Source organism: Falco biarmicus, chromosome 8 (assembly GCF_023638135.1).
Source record: "Falco biarmicus isolate bFalBia1 chromosome 8, bFalBia1.pri, whole genome shotgun sequence".
Lineage (NCBI taxonomy): Eukaryota > Metazoa > Chordata > Aves > Falconiformes > Falconidae > Falco > Falco biarmicus.
In genome coordinates this window covers 23,965,651-23,991,482 of record NC_079295.1, presented here as the reverse complement: position 1 = coordinate 23,991,482, position 25,832 = coordinate 23,965,651, and the positions used below count along the sequence as shown (strand labels likewise).

The window sequence follows — 25,832 nt, the reverse complement described above, 5'->3', positions numbered from 1 at the left end:
TGATAAATGCCCTGCTATTCATTAAGAACAGTTTCCTTCCAAAGCTTGAAATTTTTATATCCATTCTGAGGTTACAAGGGACTCTATTTTCAGAAATTCTGAGTGTAAGCCATTTGGATGAAGCAGGAGAAATAAAGTTTGAGGAAGTCACCTTTAAAAGAGGTCCTGCATTAGGGATCCCAAAATGAGAGCCAGGTGTTTAATACAGAGGGAAGGAAGCCAAATGACTATATAGCAGTTGAAAGCATTTTCTTGAGCAGCTCTGTGTGATGCAACAGATGTCCTTTTCAAAATGAAGTATGGCAAACCAAATTTTTCATATGTAGTCACTAACTGTACATCCTTGCTCTCTCAGTGCTCAATGAAGAACGTGCAGAACAGCATATTAAGATAGGCTGAACATACCCAGTTGCTACTAGAATAAATTTATTAAAGCTATACTTTAAACAGAAGTGTCATAAAAGTTTAAAGAGATCAAAGGTAAGAAGAGTATCCTAACTTTGCATGTTACAACAACTGAATAAGGTTATAGAACTATCACATCACTGGAACTGGTCCTTCCTCAGTTTTTAGAGTGAGGTAATCACCCATAAGAAGCATTTCATTCTGATGCTCTCTGCACCTCTCAGTTACAGCTACAAACTGAAAACTATCACCTGCTCTGTCTGGCAGGGATATTATGAAAATAACTTAAAAGTCTGTGAAGCAATCAAATGCTATGTTAAAAAACACTGCAAGTGTTTAAGAAAATTAATACAGGATTTGTCCGGTATGGCTTTATCAGAAATCTTAATATCTTGATGTAATCTCATAACAGATGCAAGTATTATGGTAGTATAGCCAAATGCAGAAATAGATAGCTTCTCTATAAAAAGCCATCAAACAAGGCAGAACTCTAGTATAAGACTGTGAATACCTTTATTAAGTAGGAAGTTAAACCAGACTTTTCATATGATACAGTTCTGTAAAAAGAATTAAGAATGACTCAGCATTAGAAATTACTGTGCACGCTGTGTTGTTCTCCCCACGCCCCCTTTAATTTTATATATATATACATATATATAAAATTATATATAGTAGAATATAATGTCTGCTTTCACCTGGTCTTAAAGAACAAGCAGTCTTTAAGCAAATTGTCTTCTGATTACTAGAAGCAGGGCTGGACTCTCTGGTGTACATGCTGCACCTCCAGAAGACGGAAAGAGTTGGAAAGGTGACAGATAAAGGTACTGCAGACCTGTTACTTCTTTTTTTTTCTCAGAGGGAACTTTCTACCTACTTAAGTGGCAGAATACTTGCCTCAGGAGACAAAGGCAGGAGGAAAGGAACAATAAAACAAAAAAACCATATAGAAATAATGCTCCAAGGTGTCAAAAAAGCAGCTATCAGATGGTCTGAAGAGGTATAGAAGAATGTAATATATTCCTGTGCCTTTGTCTAGGTGATATGTATCAGTTTGAGGAATACCGTGAGAAAAACACTGAGCACTGCAGACATAGCTAAACCAGAGAGTTTATTTCAATTCTTCTCTCACACATATCACAACATGCTCCAGTTAGAAGAAAGAAGGAACTACTCTAGCCTAACCCATAATAGAACAAGTACATCCATCTCACCCTAACAAGAACGAAGCTGCAAATGCAGAGAATGTCATTCCCCCACTTCACAGTGGGGCAGAGCAGGGGAGGGGAGGAGGGAGCCAGCGCAGACAGCAGACACCACTTCTGCAGTGACCTTTCTGGTTATCAGCCTGTCCAATAGGTTACCCATTACTTTTTTTCTGGTGCATTTTTATACACTGACTAGCTTTAAAAGCTGCCCTTACTCTGGCCTTCAGTTATTGGAAAAGGGTAAGAACAATAAAGATGACCAGGACGAGAATTCACACGCAAAGATTGCCAAAAGCCGTCCTGTGGAAATGCACCACGATGACAGGGGCAAGCCCTCACATTAAGCACAGTCACAAGAAGTGACAGAACGATAAGCAAGAAACATAGCTGCTCACAAACAGACAGGTACATGCAAATTAGTACATGAAAACAGCGATTCAGTGCAAATTTGCTTTCTGCTGGTACTTCCAGAAATTACCTGCTTGACTGGAGGATGCTAGATTTTAAATTCCCCCCCTCCACTGGAGGCCAAGACACTTTTAACAACTGCTTTAGACAGATATTCCTACAGTGGTACCAAAAGCAATCTCTTTTTGAAATCACATCCTCCAAAACTTGTAAGACTATTTTCTGCTAAAGGCTTCAAGGATTGCAGGTAGAGGAATACATGTATCACAGCAAATTTAATGACTTCCATAATTAATATTTAGTAAAACGCAAAGAAGTAGCCATCAGCTGTCTCTGAGTTCACCACCTACTTGTCTTCCTTTAATTTCAGTAAAATCTTTATTTGCAATTTCTTTAGCTTCATTACATTACCTAGTTTTCTGGAAACCTCTGATCATAAATTTACGTACATGTTTCTGCACCCCTCCACCTCTCATCTGTTTTCCTCTGGTCACTCCTACCTGCCTAAGCTAATAGCAGCCTCTCATTACATCAGTTGATAGTTAAATGATGAACCTTCGCGTAGAATGTCTCAAACCATGTCATGTTTGTAACCAACAGTGAAAGGTGTCACTTCAACTACTGGATTAATTGTTTAAAGGAAAAAATGCACCAAATTCCTACACTGCTTTCCAAAAACAAGGGTTAGATATTTGCTACTTTGTTTTTTTAAGGTGAGATTCTTACACAGTCAAACTTTCGAAGCAAGGTCTTGCTATCACGAGACTCACTGTAAGCACCACTGAACAAACAAAACTGAGAAGCCACCAGAAGTATTCCTAGGTAGGGATGGAATGGGGCTGGGGGAGTAGAGAAGAAACCAACCTATACACAGTGTGGCTTTCTATAGAACTCTGATCATGTAAGCCTATGGCTTCATGGCCTTCCTTGCAAAATATTTACTAATCCTACTCTCTAAAGAGAAAAAGACATTTATTTTCATGGAGAACAACAACAAAAAAACATCACCAATCCCCCCCGAATTTGTTAGTAACAAACGTAAGTACAATAGGCTTTGAAAAGTAGGGCAACACCACAAAGCTTGTTATTCACTAGCTAGCTATACGGAGTAAATCAACAGTTTATTAAGAATACCCTAATGACTGAAAATACTCAAGAATGGATCAAATAGAAACACACAAAGGTCTCTAAGAAACAAACTCAGCAAAGCTAAGGTCTCTCAGGAAGGTGTCTGAAACTGAAGCCCTAAACATACTACCCTGCAAAACTATGTTTGACACAATTTCCAAATAAAATGCACATCACTAACATATTGGCCCTTGAAATCTCTACATTAATTTACTTATGCATACAACTGAAACTAATTAATCTCAAGAAAACTTTCTCAAACTCTGCATCTCTTCCTTGTGGGAAAACAAGAAACTAACTTATGATCAGACTGCTAAATAAAATACTTCAGGCTATTTTTTTTCTTTGGCTACAGAAAATTCTTCAGCCTTATGCTGTATTTAGAACCAATGAAGAAGAAACAGAAACTTCACTCTGAAATACACTCCCACTTAAAAAAAAAAAAAAAAAAAAAAAAGGCAGCTTCATTTATTCCTTACCATGAGCAGCAACATACCTTCACTTCCTACCACTCATTGCTCCTACTGTGTTTTTGGGGGAGTTGGTTGGTTTTAAATAACTGTTTGCCTGAGCTCCCTCCCAGGAATCCTGGTGATAAGAATCTGCAGTGCCATTTGCACTCTCCTAGCAGATTAATCGAATCACTATCACCAACTAATACAAAATACAAATTGATGCCCAGGCTTAAATAAAAGAATCCACCCCTGCCTGAAGTTTCAGAATGAGAAATGTGCTATTTCAGTCCTCCTTCCTTTTTTAAGTCTCTCAGTTTTTGCTTTAGTTTTATAGATCAAATCAAGGATCAAAAATTATTCTCTCTTGTAATCTTTTTCTCTAAAACCCCTTTTGGATTTCATTCTGATCTTCTTCTGCCTACTTCTGCCCACTTGGGATATTCATCTACATAACACCTTGCTTTGTTCTACGTAGCTCTTGCTATCCACTATGCCAAATCAGGGAGCAAGCCAACACAGTTTTATCTGAGAACACTAGAGAAGTTTCTTCTAGGGGACTATGACATTTGAGCACATGGCTATAGAAACTGACAGTTTTGCTTTTTCTAGTATGAGATTTAAATAAGGTATTCTCTCCTCAGGAGCTCTGAAGCTGCTCATCCCTGATTATGAACAGGAAAGAGACAAATTAGCAATTTATCTGTATGTCATTTCTAGACAGAGCAAAACTAGTTTGAAGTACATTTCACAGCGAGCTGCAGGTCCTGCACAGTATTTGCTCTCATTCTGAGGGAGCCTAGCAGTGCTAATATAGGATCTTATTTGCAAAAGAGCCATTTATGTGATTAACCACATAGAGTACCTTGATTGTGAAAAAAAAAAACCAGTAACTGTGGGATAATAAAACTGATTGGGAAATGTGTGCAACTCCTGATAAGCCTAGGGCCTGTCATGAACACTGGGTAATTATACACAACATAATTTGACCGAGTGAAGATACATACAACGTTCCTTTCTGGCACTTTGTTCTTAGTAAAGCAATACAGAGGGCACACAGTACTCCTAAGTGTGGGCAAAGGAAGCTAAAAGAAGTGCCTGACAGTGTACAGATGGAGTCTCACCTTTAAGAAATTTAAAAAAAAGAGTGATGCATCACATTTACAGACAGCAATATTCCTTGCTGCAAACACACTAGCAAGAATACCATAAAGCATCATAGTGGCATCAATTACTTCAGATAATTTCTTTTGAGAAATATAACCTCAGAGTTAAGTTATCCTGAAAATCACAGGTGGTGTGTAGGTCAGGGTGTGTAGGAGGGTGTGTGTGTGAGGATCCACAAAAGTTCCTCCACTGCAGCTCTTGTGAACAAGCTGGTATTTGATGTCTAAGCAATGACCTCATGAACTCTAGCAAATGACAAAACATGCAAACAGGCTCAAGCCAGACTTTATCGCTCATTAAGAAGTGAAGCAGGTGTAACTACACACTTACATTACCTGGTTTGAATGAACAGATAAAACAAATCAGCCTGCTTGCTTTCAGTTGCAAAGACACTGGCAATACACTAACACAAGCACACATACAAATAGTTTTCTTTATTTCAGCTTAGAAAAGCAACAAACTGGCATCCTAATTGTTCTGATCCATACAAGGACTTGCATAGGAGCCTTCTTAGTAGACCTGCTATGATAATTAATATAACATTTTAAGTCCCAGGATTTACGATTTCACCTCACCAGTCAATGTCCACATCTTTCCCAGCTAAAGGTGACTTGAGTTATACACACAATGTATAATACCAATTAGCAGACTGAAATATATATTTCAGATCAAAACCAAATTAAGCAAAATATATTTGTTAAAAAATAATTTTTCCGAAGTTGCAGCTAGAAACTATTTCCTTGAGGCATTATAGATCTTGCCTGAAGTGATGACACCTTCTTTTAGGACTGCTAGTAGTCTATAGGTTGCACTGCTGAGCAAGTACCAAACACATGACTGTACCCAAATAGGATGCGAGAACTCATCCTTAAGTCTAACAGGGAAAACACATGGGAAAATTCAGTGACTCACACAAACCAATATTTTTCTAGAGATGTGGAGTGACTAGAAAGAACAACCGGTATGGCTATACATCCTGATAGGTGCCATACGGAATTTCTGAATCTCAAAATACAGTCTTCCCAAAAGGCAGATAAATGTGTATGTTTCCACACCTACCCAAAAATCATAGTAAAATCATAGAATCATTTAGGTTGGAAAAAGACATTTAAAGGTCATAGAGTCTAACACTGCCAAGTCCACCACTAAACCATGTCCCTAAGCACCACATCTGCACATCTTCTAAATACCTCCAGGGATGGTGACTCCACTACTTCCCTGGGCAGCCTGTTCCAATGCTTGACAGCCCTTCCAGCAAAGAAATTTTTCCTAATATCCAACCTAAACCTCCTCTGGTGCAACCTGAGGCCATTTCCACTTGTTCTGTCTGTTCTTCTCTGGGAGAAGAGACTGACACCCACCTCACTACAATCTCCTTTCAGGCAGTTGTAGAGAATGATAAGGTCTCCCCTGACCCTCCTTTTCTCCAGGCTAAACCACCCCAGTTCCCTCAGCCGCTCCTCATAGGTCTTTTTCCCTAGACCCTTCACCAGCTTCATTGCCATTCTTTGGACGCACTCGATGTTCAGGCTTGCACAACTCCTGCATTTTACTGAGTGATTAAAACCTGGGTGAAGGTTGCAGTAAATTGTAGCAAGAAAAGAAGATTAAACAAAAAAATGTCATTGCGTGTAACTTACCTCCCATTTACTGTAGTATACTTGATCACATCTCCTGGCAGGACCACGGATAGTTCAATATCTTTATCAACCACATCCTCTTTCTGTTCCATTATGAGGTTGGCTGATTCCGTCTTATCAAACGGAGAAACAGCAATGGGCTTTGTTTCAGATGGAGGCGGTGGCGCTTTAGATTTTCTTCTGAAATAAATGGATGAATATTAGAAGTCAAGTATGTTTTTATATATATGATTCCATACCAGCGAACAAATGTCAGAACAGGAATGAATCACAATTCATTCTTTTCACCCGGACTGTGTAAGTGATATTTGCAAGGAAGGGATGACAGAATATTTTAAACACTATCAGTGGTGACAGAAGATACAACAGGCTAAGGTATCCATTATGTGTATATATATATATATATATTAAAAAAAAAAAGAGACCCAAATAAACCAAACCCCAAACAGAAATGTTTTTTTTAATATATCTTAAAAAAGGTAAATTATTTTGTTTTCCCTCGACTTATGCAAAGACCTGTTTGTGTGTTCTCCAAACAGATTTAATGGATTAGTATAAACAGAAACACTGTACTATGCATTATGAAGCCACATGGCACTGACAGTAGGTTTAATATATAGCATGGATAGGAGAGGGAATAATCACACTTTTCCTCCCCAAATTTTTTCTTTTGATTATTAAAATCATTCCAACAAATCGTACCAGCTGTAGTCTATTTAATTCTATACAGTAATAAAACAACAGTATAACCAATACTGCTGTGTTGTAATACTTCTTGGCATTTCAGTCATAATATGCTTTTGTATTTTCCGCTCACAAAAGCTGATTTCCTATTTTAATTTTCTCACTATCCTTTCCCATCTTACAGAAAAACCAGTATACTCCTGAATGCAGAGTGACCACTAAATAGGTTTCACTCATTTCACTTTAAAAAAAAAAAAAAAATCCAAAATGGTATAAAAGGAAAACTTTCTACATCTCTTAAATATGTTTATGTTACAGTAAAATCTGAAGGCAGGACTATCACTTCTTACAACATATAGTCCGGCATTCCCTCTTACTCAAATAACTTTACACAATTCACTGATATTGCCACAACGAATAGCTACTATTATTAAGAATTTCAGTATTAGAAACAAAACCAAAACCACACCACAGAGACACATTACCTCATGAGAACTTTTAAATTTTTTATCCATTCTTTTAAAAGGCTTGAATGGAACCACATTCACCAAAATTCAAAATACATTTCAAACGTAACGCACAAAGGTTCAAAAAATACGCTGGCAATTTAGATTCTGGAGCTGTACCAAAGTCTGTTTACTTTAAATGTAACAAAATAAATTAACTTCTATAATTGTCCTACAGAATTGAAACAAAAGATCTAGCAATAAGAACAACAATTAGATCTAACAATTCGAAACACACATCTTCCCTGGGAAAATTAAAAAGTTTAAAGTCACTCACAATGAAGAGCAAACAAGGTCCAGAGCAGCACTGCAAAAGACGACTGTGTAATGAGACTTCACATGACCGATCCGTTGCTGAAAGTGCTTAGAGTTTTGAACTTCAGAACTCCGAGCTGAATAATTAACTATTCACAGCCTCTCAGACTGATCGGGAGTGCTCACAGACCTCCACACACACTGAATGAGAATTTGCCATCAAAATTGATACCTCCTCTCTATGAATGTTTTAAATTAGGTTTTTGGTGCATTCTGCATACAATTCAAGATGTATGGCCTTAGCTGCAAATTTAACTTTTGTCTCTACAGCAGCTTGGTTGGGTTGTTTCTGGGTTACATGAACATTGCAAAATGTATGAATCAAACTCTTTACTCCTCCCTCATTTGGTTTTTTTTCTGTGTGATTTTTAGCTTTCATATAACTACCAAAAAGAACTATTAGCCAATACAAAGCATCAATAAAACCTTAAAAAAAACCCAAACAAACAAAACCAAACCCACAACAAAAAAATCCTTACCGTATGACATGAATTAAAAAAAAAAAATCTAAACCCAAAGTGAGTCACTACTGCTTTTCCCCTTTTTTACTCATTCTTATATCTTTAAGTGATTTCAAACAACTGTTAAAAGGTATTTATCACGTCTGAATTCAGATTTTAATCTTTGAAGAGTACATGCCACAGAGATTTGTTTGCAAATGCCAGTGGCCTCTACTTTCCATTAAGCAGCTGACTGCAATTTCATTGCTGGAGCTCCATAATCATTGGTGAGTGCTTAATCACACACGGCAATACGTGCATGGTCCACATCAGTAAAATGCAGCTCTATTTGTACACTAACTTACACTGTAGAGAGCTAGAACCAATAAAATACTCCTGTCAAAACTCATGTGCAACAGCTAAATAGCTGAGGTTGCATGTACTTACAAAGAACACACAACACGTGGGGTCAGTCTGCTAGTGAGGTCAGCTGAATCCCCACACACACCACCGCAGAGCTATGCACCCTGCCCATCTCTAGCACGTCTGGGTGTTCTTATATGGTTAGTTATGCTAACATTTCCCACCCCACACAAAGGAGGAAAAATCTCCAAGTATACTTTCTCAGAAGTTACACTGAGCTTTTGGCAAACCCTTATTAAACAACAGGGATGCCAATACATTCATTTTGTTTCCAGATGCTGTGTGTCTCTCTACTTCATTTTCTACCAATTCACTCATGTCTCATTCTGAGCTCAAAGTATTTACATTTGGTCTTACAGCTTTTTTGTTTCTTGAGTTTGTGTCTCTGTCTTGCCACAGAAGGCCTGCACCTCCTGTGCCCCACAGCTGGTACTGGGCAGCAAGAAAAATCCAGGTTTACCATGATTACATCTACAGGTGCAAATCAAAAGCAGCAAGCAACAGGACAGTGGAAATACACTTGCAGGGGTAGTTTTAACCTACAAACCCTCTCCTCCTCTTTTGCATTTTGGGGCCTCCATGAAGATGACACAAATGATTTCTCTGACAAAGGCATCCTCCACATGGCATTTTATTCAAAAAATAAAACCAGCATTATCCAAGTAACTCCGAGTATGCTGTAATTTCAAACACTTATCCATTGTAAAGAACAAACAAACAAAAGCCCAGTTCTCTTTTGCCTCTTCACCTCTACCAGATACTTGGCAAACCAAGAGAGCTGCTAAAAAGACAGAGTGGTTAAGACAGTTTTTTCTCCTGAAAAGAAAACTCATGATTTCTAGCAATACAGAATACAACCATAACAAAGAGTATAAATTCCTAATCGTATAAAAACAACACTTCAGAGGTCAGAAAAAAGAGGTTCAGTAAATGGTCTCGTTCACAGCACCTTTGATGTTCAGATAACTTCCAGGTGTGCAAGGAGCTAAGCAGACCTATTCTAATTTTCAAAGTAAACATTACGAGGAGTTAGAAAAACCAAAATCATACTATTTCTTTTCGTTGCTACTACAGAACTACAGGAAAGCTGCAGGGAGAATCAAAGTCCAATTTATTTAGCTCTGACATGGAGTTAAAAGAGAAATTGTAACCAAATAAAGCCACAGCTCATAATAAGAACTCCTCTGGAGATCGTGCTGCAGTATCCTATACAATGCGGGTCCTCACTCATTCCTTATCTCCATAGGGTCCAGCCCCGTCACCAGCCTGACCTTCCCTACACCAGGCATTAAAACTGCCAATCTCAACTCAACTGAAGGGATGTGCTCTCCACAGTTTATCACCAGATAAACAATCCCACTTACGTATTATGCTTTAACAGCCTGAATGTCATCTTCTGTTTAATCCATTGCTTAAAACAAAGCAGGAAAGCAGTAAATAGAATCTTTCTTCTCTGATTCTTGCTTGGCCTGAAAAAGGCAACCAAAGGGACACCCGCAGCACTCTCACAGGGTCCCACAGACACAAGCTGGTGCAGCCTGGGCAGAGTTTTTATTTCCCTTGTAATAGTGCACCTGGAGCCCACTGCTTATACCAAGACTTTCAGCTAGCCCTCATCTTGTGAGATTATATTGTTCCCAAGGTATTTGATTTATATTGCTTAGAAATTTAAATTTCTGAAGTCCTACTTGCAATTCCCACCAGTCTTTGTGACAAAATACAGTTTCTGTAAAGACATTAAGTAATTCTTTCAGCCAAATACAGGTAGAAGAGTTCATTATTTTGTTAAGAAAAACAATAAATCTTTTAAAATCAAATGCAAGGCCATGAAGTCAACATTTTATGTGCTTCAGATCCCAATTCTACAGAATAAAGTGTCATTGCTGTATCTCAGCGTATTTCCTGCTTGCCAAACGAAATAATAGTGTCAGAGATCTGAATGTGTGGAAGCCCTTTTTAAAATAAAGGTCCAGCACAGTAAATAAATAAAACTTCTATTTATTTGATTTTCAAAAAATTCCTGTTAGAAAGTTACAAGCAGTATATTTTTAACCATCAGTAACTAGACAAATACACTTTAAAATAATGAGAAATACTTGAACTGACGGTGACCTGGATGTTCCAGTTATTGCAAGCATTTCCTTTTGATAAGGATCACTTCCCCCCCCCCAAAAAAAAATAGAGGGAAAAAAGAGAGGAAATTATCTGCCAGATTTGTAAATAACCAAAGACTACAGCATTTTTAAAAAAAAAAAAATCTACCTCTTCAAATCTTGGCATCAAGAAATACTAACGTTTACAACACTTCCCATTTTGAACACAATTACATGAGACGCTATACAAAGACAGCTTGACAGTCCCCTCACCATCTCTCAAGTTTTCTATAGCAATCACCCAGGACAGCAAAGGTCATAAGGAACCATCACCTGAAATTCAGTCATCTCTCAGGTACTGAAAAAATTCATTATACACCTTCTACTGCAAAACAGATAGATTTATTTGTTAATTTGACTTATGGCATCATGAAGAGCATTGGTTTATGCAATGAGCAACTACACATTCTTTTGTATCAAACTTTACAAAATTATGTATGCCAAAAGTACGAGCAGTACTTCATTATATTCTCAAAGTCAGAAAAGGATCAAGTTCTTCTAAGATCACATCACAAGAGGAAAAAGGCCACTGAAATAAAATTCTTCTAGCTCTTTCTTGCCTTTGACCTCTCACCCCAAGCAATTATTATAATGCTTTCTCCATTATTACAGTAATGCTGCTACACCATTATAGCACACAGCGAAAACCTCGCAAATCAACCAAGGAACAGCTAACAAGGGTTCAAACCCACATTAAGCACAATAATTACCATTGTTTACAATAATACATCAGTTTTGGTCAACAGTTATAAAAAAATATTTAAACCTAATTTTGCCTATAAGCATTCCCAGCCCAATACTCATCTTTAATACTCACAGAACAAATTTGTCTTCTACACTAAACAAAGACCATGGAAGCACCAGCTTTCCTCCTGTTTCTTCAGTTCCTTCTTCAGGGATTATGGTTTCATAGCACCACCACTGCACATCTTCAAAATCAAACACTACTTGCTAGGGAAAAGCTTGGAGACAACACCTGCAGCATTACTATCTGATCTGCTCACCATGGTCCAGCAAATGACTGAAGTTATCAAGGCAAGTCACTCAAAAAATCAGCTATATATATTTCAGGGCATATGTATCGATAACTTCTATATTAAAAATAAATAAATAAAAAGAAGAAGAAAAATAGAGGGCAAGTATTTTTAAGACATAAATATTCAGTAAACCACATTAAGTTAGTTTGCAAGGCAGAGCTCCCAAACTGGGACTTTATAATTACATAATCAAACACATGAAAAACTGAGTATTTAAAATAAGTGTCTATTGTTTATGGGCCAGTCTGAAAGGTCGGTTTCATCTGCAGTACAAGCATGAATATTTTTGTTTTCTTTCCTTTAGTGAATGCAATTTTCATTCTTATTTTCATCCTTATTGCTCTTAATCTGAATACTAACAATAGCATTGACATACGTATTCCACATGGAGAATTTTTCTTTTAGCCTGGGAACTGGAATATATGGCTTTTGTAGTTATAGTAGCTATAGAGACAGGTGTTGTAAAGACACTCTGCATAACCTCGTGATAGACCAAAATTAACATACTCAAGAAATAGGACTGTTACTCTTCCCACCCCTATACCCACTGGTGCAGCAAAATAGCCTACATATGAGCACAGGATTTATCTTCTATGCATGTGAAGCTTTTTTTCCTGTCTGTGATCTGATATTTGGCATCTAGTCTCTTAAAGGAAAACAAATCTAGAGATCAGTGAAAACACAGAATTTAACAAGGAGTAATGTGTAACAAGATACATATTTTCATTACAAATCTGTATTTAAAAACAAAACCTTACTTAATAGCTCACATCCTACAATATACAAGTTTGTATTTTCCTGTGTGCTATTAGCAAAGAGCAGAAAATTCCCATGTTCCTAAATTATCTGTTCATCATTATGTGGAAACATTGCACAAAATCAGTTAAAGTCAACAATGTCACACTGCATCTAGCTACAATGGCGTATGTGCACAGTTACTGCAAGCACATATCTTAACATTTTAGAGAAAATACAGTTGCTCTATACAACACATTTTATGTTATGGCATACCCATTGGCAAATTACAGTTCACTGCTTAGGTCCTCTGATCAGGGCTTGAAATGAGAAGTACCTAAATTTACTCACCTTCTGCTACCTTTAAAGTTGCATTGTCCCAATTTTATCTCTAATACTCCTCCAAATAAGACTGCAAGCCAAATCTAATTGAGAATAATTATTGCAGAAGAGTATGCTTTTAAGAGCACCTCCTAATGAAAGAAAACCTCTGAGATAAAGAACACCAAACAAACCATTCAGAGACTAATACACCACCTCCACTCCTCGTTCTGTTTTCGTCAGTCACTCTTGTCAGTTCCAGATGCTCAGTGCTGGTTTGCCCTAAAGCTGCTACAAAACAGAAGTCATACCGTGACCATTCCATAGCAGGCCATGGGCACCATGCAGTAGAGGTATGTGAAATGATCAAGACACTTTACAACCTGCTAAGCACATTAGGCTATGAAGACAAACTCACAGAACTAACAGTCGACAAGCAGGCTTTGCTCCTCAGACCCAGAGTTCCCGCCTTGAGGAGGGCATGAAGATACAGAATTGAGGCAACTCCTGAAAACTACCCTCAGTGTAGGGTTTACAGCAGAAGCCCATGCAATGGTTCAATTTAAGCAGCTGCCATTTGTGAATACATATCCTTTCTTCAGGTGAAGTTCCTGCCTGCTGGTAGAGTCCATAGTGTGTTCAGTTCTTGCACTGAGAGAGTAAGACAAACAAACATCTGAACAAGGAAAAACTCTCAGATAAACTGGGAAAGCAAATCACAACAACCTCCACGGAGATCAAGAACTAAGCTTGAAATAAACTATAGGCTAGAGAAACCAAGCAAGCCAAACAAACAAACTAAAATGCTGAAAATGTAAAGGGAAAAAAACAGACCGCTTTTTCGTGGTTGTAGTAGCTTTGTTGTAAAAACAGAACTGAAGAGTCCAGACATCTCATCTCAAGCGAGTACCACAGTATGGCAGGCACCAAAAGCATCACAACCACTCCCAGCTTTGACTCACCTTTTTGTAATATGTGAAATAGGTATACAATCATTACACGCAGTATGAATCTTTATCTTTGCTTAAGATCTATGGCTGTACATATACACCAAATTTCTTTATTCCTCCCTTTTTACATAAAACAGTCCAAATTTTTCTTATGTAAAGAAAATAAAATGAAACATAGAAGGTAGTCTTGAATGGCACATTCAGATTTTGCTTTCAATTCCAGCACTGCTTTCCAAGAATCTCAAAAAAAAAAAAATTAATCACAAAATTGATAATATCGTGTCTTCCTCTGGACACCGATTACTCTGTTTTCACATAACTGCATTTGGATCACAGAAAAGAGACCCCTCCAGCAGTACGTTGCTTTCTTCTCTAACGCTTTAATCCGCTGTCCACATTCATCTTTTAATGAGGGTCTTAAAACAATACAGTTTTCTTAATCACAATCCTTAAGACCAAACAACTTCTGGTACATGACAGAAAAGCTATTCTAAAACAGTAAGATTTTTTCCACATATTAGAAGACTTACAATTTTGTTTTTAAAGTATCAGCAGACCATAACGAGCAGTTTCTAAACTGGAAACACTTCTTCCCACTCTCTAACCAGACATCCGAACTTCTTTCATAGGTCTGTGGCTGATGTTTTGTAATAACAGAGACCCAAATGGGACTATAAACATAAAATTAATCTAAGAACTATCTAATTTTATTGCTAATGGGGCTTTTTCACCACACCTGGCGTTCTTACACTAAGATAAATCAAAACATTTAATATTTATCTGAAGACTTCCAGAGTCTCTAACTTGTAATCACCTACGGTTTTTAAAATTTAGTAGGCCTACTGATTTCTGATACCAGTTCAATAAATGAGAATTTACACTGAATTTATTTCCCTACAGCTCCTGAAAATTACTAGGTTTTTATTTTTAGAGCTGACTGAATATATGACAAGGTAATGTTTAAATATCGTGCTCAAAAAATAGTTTGCTGTTGCTCATGAAAGGCACCTCTTTTTTGTGGAACTTAGAATAATGATTTTTAACTGAATTTTGGCTAGTTGAAATGTCACGTTCTGTTCACTTTGACTAAGTTATTACCAGGCATACAGACTTCTACACAAAAGTTGGGTTGCCAGAAGTGGTGCAAAAAAGGTTACTTTTAAGTTAGTTTTAACGTACTGTGGTATTCTGATATTTTTCCTTAACATTAAGCAGACCAAGTACCTAATGTACCAGCCTCATAACATCTATATAGCATGCCTACCAGCCTTGATACTAGGCTTTCATATCTAGATCAGTCTCACCCGTTTGGTACACCGTCTATCTGTTTCTACTATAAAAGCACCAGCTGGATGTTAACATCAAGGTATGGATCAATGATGGTCAAGCACTGTCCACTCTTGGGTTACCCCTTCAAACCAGGCTTATGATACATGTAGGACAAAAAGGGAAAATATTTGCTGTAGCTGCTCCATAGAGAAATACGAGTTTTCAGGTTATATGTTCATTCACTTAGTTATTGAGGGGGATTCTGAGTTTATATTGTATAGATATTGTGTCTAGCAGGTGGCTCACTAGGTACAAAAACCCCAAGGTTCAGAACCACATTTTAAGCTCAATTTACAGGTAGAGGAACAAGCATGAACAATTTCTAAATCTTTTTTGATAATGGAGTATTTCACAGTGCACTTCTCTATACAGACTCCCAGGGCTGAAAGGAGACCAATATTGCAAATAATACTGATATTTTAAAAATACTGGGTAAGATTGTACTAGAAATAACGCACTGGGTAAACAGCTCTCCCAACACAAAAACATGTTGTGTAACTAATACACCACCTCACAAGCCAGTAGTAATGTTATAGGTGATGAGATTATTAATAAATTGATCTTTGAAGATTATCTCCATGGGTTTACTCAGTGAGGTTCCAGAAAGCAACAAATCTTATGCAGATGTTCTCTTACTTCTGCCTATATTCAGATGACTGCTACAACCAAAGCAAAAAATGTAAAATACCTGCATTTCCACTCTCTTTCCATAAATAAATTGGATCAAGAAAATAAGGCATCCCTGGAATCAAGGCATGTTTTCAAAACTCTTCCTAGGGAAAAGCTTTTCCTAGTCATTGGGATGTGTAAAACCCCCCCTAACTAGCCTCATAGCTCTGAAGAAAAGAATTTTTTAAAAAGTCTTATCCTAGCGAGAAATAAATCACGGGACTGGGATGGTAACCATGACAGTAAGGTGAAAGCTTAATGGAATCTTTGGATGTCTTTTTCACACTAAAAGCGAGAAAGCAGCAAATGAATCCTTCAGTTCCCTCCAGACCATTTGGAACAGACACTTGCCCGTCTGATTGTCTGTCCCCATGGCAGTGGCAGTCTTTAAAACAGAAGAGACTGTATTCAAGCCATCATTCATGCAACTTTTTCCCTTACTAGAAAGGGGTGATTCAGCAGCAATGTAAACACAAATCTGTACAGTACAGGCATGTTTTTAATTGTGCCCCTCCTAGCATTATAGGGCACCAACTCCAGCATAAACATGTAAATTACATCAAATACAAATTTTAAACTTTCCTAGAAAAATAATTCATTGCCCTTCAAAGCGAAATCTTAACTATTATCACGATGACCTTTTCTAGCTCACTTAAAACACCCCAAAGACTACCCAAGCTTTTGAGCACAGAGCACCACCGAGTTGGTGCTGTCTCACACCATTCAACAAAACATAGTTCCTCTCTAGGCGTAAGAATTGCCTCACTGTTAGGAAGACAGCCAAGAGCTCAGAATCCTAGCAGGCAACAGAGGATAAAAAAATACTTCACGCTACAAAATAGCATAAAGTTTACTATTATTACTGAGAAATTATAGAAACATGTTCCAATAAAAATGTTCCCTTACAGCACATTCTGTTGTGCCAAAGCAAGTATTTCTTTTTCCTCCTTAAGTAAATACCCAAACAAAAAGAAGAGGTGTAGTGGAAAAGCAGTTCCACCGATGTTACTTCTAAGGAGGTTAAGAACATAGACTTCTGAAGTAAATAGGGCTAACATAAAATACAAATAGAAGCTTGGCATATCCACATGCAACATAGCTCTGCAGTAAGCAGATACTTACAGCTATTTGCAACCTCTTCATGAAGTATAAAATGTAAAAAATAATGTAGATTTGCTACCAAAAGAAAGTGCAAAAAACTTGAATGACATTCAAAACTAATAAAACTTCATATGACCTGCTTAGCCTTTATTTACAGTTATCAAAACAGCCTGATAGAAAGGCAGCAGGGAAGAGAAAGCAGTAAATCTGTAACAGTAATTGAGTAATATATAACTGGCTGAATAAACAGGAAAAGAAAACAAAGAGCAGCTTGAACTGGAAGGGGGAGCTTAACCTTTGATACACTAATAAATCTAACAAATGCTTAAAACTCAAACAAACATATGTTACCTCCACTAGGAACAAACCTTCAAACCTTTTTCAAGAGCTGCTATAAAAGGATGCTCATACAGATGTTCTTCTCCCATGACCAGTAAGAAAAGTTCAATTAAGGGCTCTCAAACAGAACAAAATCTGAATCTGCCCTTCTGGCCATTATCTCCTAGTCATGAAAGCAGGTGTAACACCACCGTCTTTTCAAAGCCTGCAGATGAAACACCTGACTCTGCTCATGGCTTTTTCAGCTCTATTTTGAACATCAGTAGAGGTCAGAATTGGCAATTTATCCAAGCTTTTCTGCTGCTGCTTTTCTCTCCTATCCAAAATCATTTTTCAGATGTAACACTGGAGGCAGGCACTGGATGCATTTATAGGTTGGGAAAGGTAAGAAAAATAAAAGCAGAGCCACTCAGTACCCCTGCAGCCAGGAAAGACCCTTCCCGTTTTCCTCACATACACACATACCTCAAATATAGATACGTGGGTGTTGGTGTGGGTAGATAATAGATAAAATAATGCAGGACTGCAGCTAGGAAGCTCTGCAGTAACAACAGGGAAGACAAACTTCGCTCCCTCTTCCTTTAAGCTGCTATAGAAGGTTGAGTTCAACTGCAGCAGTTCCCTTTCCCAACTCAAGATTCAGATACAGGAATAATAATTGAGACAAGCGCAGCAAGGTAAGTTTGGAGAGCGCTGCAGCTAATTTCTGTTTTTCATGCAGGTGTCTGGAACAGAACAAGCTTTTTCCCTTGTAGAAAGCTCTTCAGCCATTCGGGAGTTTGCTCTTTGCAGTTACGTCCTTTAGCTACCTAGTTGGGTAACACTTCAAAATGTTTTGTATGTTTGCATAACCAAGAAATAGAAGGGTTTAGTAAATTGGAGAACAGACACGACATTAAGCACTGGAAGGGAATGGGAAGCACTGAAATTTTCCCATCCTGAACAAGAAGCTTAAAAAATAAATTATATATATATGCACACAGATGCTGTGTGACACATGAAGAATGGACAGAGAATTCCTACACAACTACATCAGCAAATAATGTACCCTAGATCATTACAGGACAGAAAATGAAAAAGTTCAGGCTAAGAAATTGTACTAAACCAAGCATTTATATTACTAGATTGCAAGAGAGGCATCTTGGCAGCCAATATCCTGAAAGCCAAAATGTAATAAAGAGGTTTCTCCTGGAGTACGACCAACGTAGCTTTAGTTCCCCCAACAAAAGCACTGAGCATCTCAAGCTAACACTTCTTCCAGAACGAAGAACAAATGCTTTGTGTACCTACGTGCCACCACATTCTCCTGCCCATCTTTCACAGCTTCTTCCTCAACACCCACTCCCCTCCCTGCATCCTCCTCAGAAACCAAAGTGGGAAATCCTCGTACCTTCAGGAACAGGGTCGCATTTGGTACCTCCTCACATGTCAGCACTGTGCTGGAGCCCAAGCCTGATATCTTATGCACTGTGTGAGGGGTGATGGGTACAGAGCACAGCCAGAAGTTCTATGCGAGCTCTCTTCACAGCGTAAGACGACCAACAGTTATCACAAGCACCTCTGCTCTCGCCGGTAGTGGAAGCTCCCTGCCCTTTGTCCTACCTACTTCAGCTCCCCCACTGGCTGCCAGTTCAGGGCCCCAAATGGATGCTGCTTCCTCCCCAAACTCATCCCCTTCTACATACAAGAGCTATTCTTAGCCCCCTTCTCCACTTTCTTCTGCACACTCTACATCCCCTAGACTCATTTCTTACTGGATTCTTGCAATAGGCAAGGAAGAAAGAAGATACTCCTTCAAAGAAAGCTGGCTCCCTGCACGATGGTTCTAACACAAGAGCTATTCTGGATGACCCATTACTTCTGTCAGAAAGCCTCTGCTCTTTCTGAAAAAAGGGTACAGGACTTCAGCATTAACTATAAAGTAGGAAAAAATTCTTTAGGAAAGGGAAAAGCATACTTCTTACTAACCTTTATAGTGATTATAATCAGCAGCAGCAGTCTGCTCTGGGGAACGTAGAGAAACTCCTCTACAACTATGCTGATGAATCATTTGCTCTAACTGCTGCACTTCGCTCCTGTATTCACCCCCCCACCCTTTTCAAATTTCACTGTCACAGGTTTACACCCGGTATTTTTCCCTGCTGAGTTGTTAACATATATTAACATACAATTCAGTGCCAGAAAGTACTGACTTTTACAAGAGGTACAACGGAACAAGATTTCTTAAATTCCTTCTTTGTTACGGTAAGCAAAGTGCATCTTGGCATTCTGCTGCTATTCAGGGATTTAGTCTGTTTAGGTACTACCAATTTGATTAAATGCTTTCCATGATAAGTGATATATAATATTCAAGAAATACACAGAATACACAGCAAGGACTCTACTATATTAAACATTAAAGGCGTTGACTTTTACAGGTTACTACAAACAAGTAATGTTTCTTTTCCAAGCAAAATTTTAGATCAAAATCAGATGAAAGACAAAGTCGGAAAAGCCTTACAGTCTGCATGAAATAACAACATTTCTCATTTAAAATAATCTCAGTAACCTCATTTGAGCTTCTAGGCCCCCCATCATCAACTCAAAATAAAACATGCAACAGCCTCTATACTCAGAAATGCACCACTGAAATTTCAGTAGTCCATCTGCAGTGATAAATTTTTAGGTCTTTATACATCCTCATCTTTGAGCCAGAAATGGGATTAAAAAAAAAGCCTTCATAACTTGGTGTACAAAAATTACATACTTTACCTGAAAACAGGACAACAGACATTAATTCTTCCTTCTTTTTGCAGGCCTATGAGTTCTGGCAATTTATGTTCTGCCTTACACCCAAATTCTCCCTTTCCTCAAAAAACAATGACTTAAATGCTGCTGCAGATATGTAATTATTGGTAAATATTTTTCCTCACAGCAGGTGTTAGGACCCTAAGTTCAACCAGAGCAGCAAGGAAACGCTGTGTAAACACCAACATCTGCATTCTTAGTCTTGTAAAATATGTGTCACTTCACATCAACAAACGCATCCAGAAACCCATGTACAGCAACCAAAACAGTTCTGCAGGTCAAAGTTTTATCCATGTATAGCAAACAAAATTATTGTTATTGTGTTATACCTACACAAGTATTGCTCTGCAGCCATTCTGCTGATCATCCACACAAGGAGAGGGAAGAACAGCTACAACTGATTACACTACTTTTCTGCTTACCTCCAAAATAACACAGGTTTTTCTTCTCCATTAAAATCAAGTGAATTTCTCTCAATAGCATATGTAGGTAGAAGGGACGGAGTGTGCGTGTGCATGGCAAGCTCACTGTTGTTCCCTTCTGCTGCTGGTGACATCAGTAAGCCTACCTATTTATAATCCCACCACCTGACCAAACGGCCTACAGAGTACATCTAGAGATTTGTATAGCCCTTAATCCTGACATACCTACTTCAGCCAATTCAAAAGAGTATTAAGTAGCTTTGTTATGTCTTCTGTGGCTTTATACCATACAAAGAAACCAATCCTGTATTCTGCACTCATTTTTGCAAAACAACTTCAATGGGAAGTTTTAGAATTAGCACTCTTCCTTCCCTTGATGCTTTTTAGCCTTCCCTATTTCTCTGTCTGTAAGACACCCGGCTAAACAGTTCAGGAAGGCAAAGTTTAGTGAGCAGTGGAATAGCAGAGGCAAATTCCCACTTACATCCAGTTAATTTGATCATCAGTACTACCTACAAAATTATTGAAGCTTAAGATCCTGACAAATCAATTTCACAAACAGAAGTACAGTATTTATGCTATCCAGAAAACAAAAAAACAACTTAGCAGTGGTTGAAAGTAGGGTAATTTATAGAAGCTTGACCTCACTGTCAATTAAAAACAGAAGCTGCTTAAAAGCAATTCTCACTTCAGTTACCTCTTCCCAAAGTCAAACCTAACGCATACAGTCATGGGAGGCCTGCTTACAATTAAGTCTGCTCAGGGACCGAGAAGGGATGCAGTTAACGCACTACCATCAACAGCAACAACCTGCAGGACTCTATCACTGGTAAATGTTGCTTCTGGATTGGGATCAGGGCACAGTATTTCAAAGTGGCTTGGTGACCACTTCAGTGAGAGGGTAACACCTGCACGAGTGTGCATGTGCTCAGCGAAGTTACTGACCATTCCTTATATAGCCTCTTTACCTGAGAAGTCTCGTCACCAGCATTCATCCCGCATTATGTCAGACAAGTCAGGAATCTAACTCTTGTTTTACCTAACACAAGGCTGAATGAAACCATCAGATCAGTTGGTTGTGTTCCAAGTCAACTGCACTCTGCGACCAAACTCCGAGTTAAGAATACAAGCACAGAAATCCTTGAAGCAATTTCAATTGCTTAAAAAGCTGGGGACAGCCATAACACAGATGCAGCCAAGCTTGCAGGACTAGACCACCAGTAATAAAAGTTTCAGTGCAGACAGGGTATCGATGTTGTCTAAAATACCAACACATTCCCTATGGCTAGTGTGTCCTGAACAGGACAAAACATTCAGGAATTCCACTTGGAAGCATTAATTACTATCTGGGTCTAAGGGCTGTAGCTAGAAATAATCAACTTATAGTCACAATAAAAAAATATCTGATTTATTTTTTGTCCTCCTGGTATCCTGAGGTAATAAATCTTACACACTATCTACTTACAATTCCCTTCTTATGGCTTTCACATATTAAGCAGTAATTTTATCACTGTTGAAAAATCATGTGCTTTTCATTCAGAGAGTCACCAATGGAGTGTAATACTATTGACCACAATAAGCAAGTGCCCAACACTTCAGATAACCTGAAAGGCAAGAAAGGAAATGTTTTCCATTTCTACAAGTATGTACCTGGCTATTTCCCCTGCATCTTACAGAGGTTACTTTTTCCCCCCACCGATATCACTCAACATAGGCTACTACTATTTTATTCTTTTTTGTAACTTCCTAGAAAACTTGTGAAACATAAAATGTGGAGTTTTAAAAGATGGGGTGGGATGAGAGCTTAGACAGGGCATTGGAGGAAAAAAAAACAAACCTACCAATGCATCATCGAAGGGAATGGAATTAAAATGTTCTGTTAGAATTTCTTTAGGATTAGCATATTAAAATGCTTCTCGTTTTTCCATAATGCATCTACTTAAATTACTCATCTTGGCATTGCTGTATTAGCAAACATTCCCTAAAAAGGAATCATCAACTGACTAGTATCAGCAGCAAAGTGGAATGCATGTGAACAGATCATAAACATGGAATTTCTTTTATTTCTTGTGTGTATGTTTTAAAAGAAGTAAACAATCTAATTTTGCCAGACACATTGCCACTATAGCGATAAATACAAAACACTTTCTAAAAAGGTCCCTGTATAGGTCACATTTTTAGTACAGAGGTTTCATGCTCTTTAATTCACAGAATTGCTTCCAAGACCAAAAGGATACAAAGATTTGCATACTAGTGAGGGCAGTAAAACAAAAGCTTCCCAATATTCGTTTTTAGATCTTTAATACTTTCAGATTCACTTGTCTGTGATTTCTCAGAGCATCAAGTATTTCTGCATTGCAGGGAAAAAAAAAAAAACCACCCACCAAACTCTAGAAGCCCAATAGGCTGTTAGAACTCAACAGGTATGTATCCATTATCTGCATATGGAAAAGCTGGTCAGAGTTACTATCTGTTTTTTAAAAAACCCCAATATGGACACATCTGTAAAGTTGGGAGCTCTTTGAACCTATTGTCTCTATTGTTATAAACAAAAGACTATTTTTTAAAACTATCTGATATTTAATCTAACCCTGAAACAGTAATTATTTATTTAAAAAAAAAAAATAATATCCATGAGAAACTAAAGTCTGAAAGCAGCAATAATAGCAGGAAACCTGGATTACTAGACTAAAAATAGGCATTCTTCCAGATTAAATTGCTGCTTTATTAAATACTCCTTTTCTTCAGTTCCTTTGTACCTACTGAGATGACATCTTATCTGTGATGGATCAACACATTCAAGTCTCCAGGGAGAGGCAAATAGTTTTCGTTCTATCAAAAAGAACTGGAGAAGAGAGCATAGACAAGAGGCTTCCAAATGGCTTGGAAGCAGACCAAGAACTTGTTTTTCTTATGCAAGTCACACATCAACAACAAAAGTTGATTATCAATTGTATAATCACTCAACATTAAGGCAGGCAATTATTTTTCCATTATTTAACATTGGTTTGAGGATTTTATGCAGCAACATTAGACAATTCTGTTGTATGTTCTCCTTTTACTTACTTGGAACGGCTAGAACACAACAAACTGGTACATGTACAAATGGCGAATGTAAGAACATGAGCCAAGAGCCCACGTCGTTATGTCCTTTATATGGAAACTGTATCACACCTTTGACCATCCCTGTCAACCCTCTCTGAACCTTCTCTGGTTCTGCTATTTCCTTTTGGACATGGCAGACCAGAACTGCGTGCTGTAATGTCATTATAGATTTAGATACAGTGACCTAATCATGTTTTCTCTCTTTTCTTCTCTGTTCCTTTACTAATACACATGGCAAACTGATTTGTATTAAATTTATCTGAAGTGAATTTAGTATCATTTTATTATCTGTTTATTTTTGCAAAATCCTTCTGCAAGTCTTCAGAGTCATGTCTCCTCTCATTACTATGTATAATAAATGTTTACTGTCACCAAACTGTCATTCAGCCGCTTTTTTAGATTATTAACATGTTGAACTATGAGTTCCAGCATAGATCCCTGTGGAACTCCAAGGTGGCCTCCCTCACTTTCATAGTAGGCAGTTTCCCATACCTCTGGTTCTTATTTTGGGGCAAATTATTTAGCTATGCAAGGTCTACCATCTTACGTCATGTTTCTTCAATTTTCCTACAAGGCTTTAGGTTAGAGACTAGCAAAAGCTTTTGAAGGACCAGGAAGACTGCCAGCTGACTTTTCCTCATTCAGTTAGTCAGCACAGCACTTAGATTCTTTTTATATTTTTACAGCATTAAGACATTTACACTGTATTATACTGATATATCAGAGTTCCTTATTTTATTCTAAGTGTTCTTGTTGCATCACAATCTGCAGAAAACCAGACTTTGTTTGTAAGTTCAGCCACCAAACATAGAGTTTATCTTGAATACTGAGGTAGTTCTTAAGAGCCCCCACCAAAGCTGTCCTAGCTGCTGTGCAAATTCAGTACAGAAAGAGAGTGCCTACTCAGAAAACTTTTGGGGACAAAAGGACAAGCCCACCTTTTGGGCTGCCTGTCCACAGCGTGACTTCCCTTAAACTGCTGCGAGACCTCTCCACCTTGCTATCTCAATTACAACCTTTCATCCTCATTTTCACATCACAGACCACTGCTTTCTCTTCTCAGCACAACAGGTAATATACAAACGTTAGCACTTTTATGATCTTACCTAGTCATATTTCATCTCAGCTGCTAAGGATCTGCCCCACTGCCCCACAGCTGTTTTAGTATTTTCTTCTATGCCAGCCTTCTTCCCAAGAGCAGGTTTTGTAACTTTTTCCACACGACCACCATCTCCTCCTCACCTAAGGCTCGACTTGCATTATAACTACAAACATCTGACAATTAAGAATCCATAATAGTTCTTGGCACATGCGTGTAATACATTACAACTTCCCTCCTTTTTAAGGTCAAAGAGAACCAAATCAAGAGACTTAAAAAATTCTGTATGGATTAAGCTCCATAGAGTAACACAAGGGTTAAGGTAAAAGGAGCAGCAAAACCTCCAGCGTCTGATGAAAGCAAGAAGCTTCAATTCACATTCACTATTTGGAGAAAGAGAGAATACTAATCCAGAAGTTTTTATATACTTAAAGCCAAAAAGAACTGTAAATGGCAAGACAATCCTCAGCTGCTGATTTCTAGCAATTCAGACATATTTGAGAATATGACACTGAAACTGAGGGGTCTTAATTGCCTAGAAAGTACCATTTTGGGAAGTTAACACCTCTATCTCCCCAAATATTGAAATTACAACATAGACATTGGAAACTAAACAAAATACATCCTTTAAGGGGTAAGAAACACATTACTATGGTTGTAGTACTGCCATGGCACTCATGGTTGCCACAAATAAAATATAAGAAATAAGAGACAAATGAGGTTACCAACAGGGGGATTATTTTTTTTTTCTAATATTTTTCATGTCAACTTGATATGGCTAGGTAACAGATGGTATATTATGTTTTTCCTACTTTGACACAATTTAAAAACAAGCTACAGATGGCTATAATGAAATCCTCATTAGCACACTTATATTTTCACAGTTTAGCATAGCAATAATGAAACTTTCAGGTCTGGAATTTCCTGTTGGTTAATTAGTGGTTAGGTTAATAGCCTGAGGAAGTGCACAACCCAAAAAGTTTCCTTATTGTTTAATCATATAATTACTATA

At 37.9% G+C, this 25,832-nt stretch overlaps 1 protein-coding gene across 5 annotated transcripts in view; it reads right to left on the bottom strand.

Moving 5' to 3' along the window:
* The window catches only part of COBLL1 (cordon-bleu WH2 repeat protein like 1), an 86,388-nt gene that overhangs the window by 31,588 nt on the left and 28,968 nt on the right, over positions 1-25,832 (bottom strand). For 2 of the 5 annotated variants that reach the window (XM_056349135.1, XM_056349137.1), the window contains exons 1-2: positions 20,617-20,725; positions 6,406-6,585 (exon numbers count right to left, since the gene is read on the bottom strand). In XM_056349135.1, the coding sequence (XP_056205110.1) occupies positions 6,406-6,585; positions 20,617-20,711 (275 nt within the window). In that variant the 5' untranslated portion in view covers positions 20,712-20,725. Of the gene's footprint in view, positions 1-6,405; positions 6,586-18,797; positions 18,982-20,616; positions 20,726-25,832 lie in introns of those variants that run through there. The other 3 variants (XM_056349136.1, XM_056349138.1, XM_056349139.1) reach the window with 2 other exon arrangements.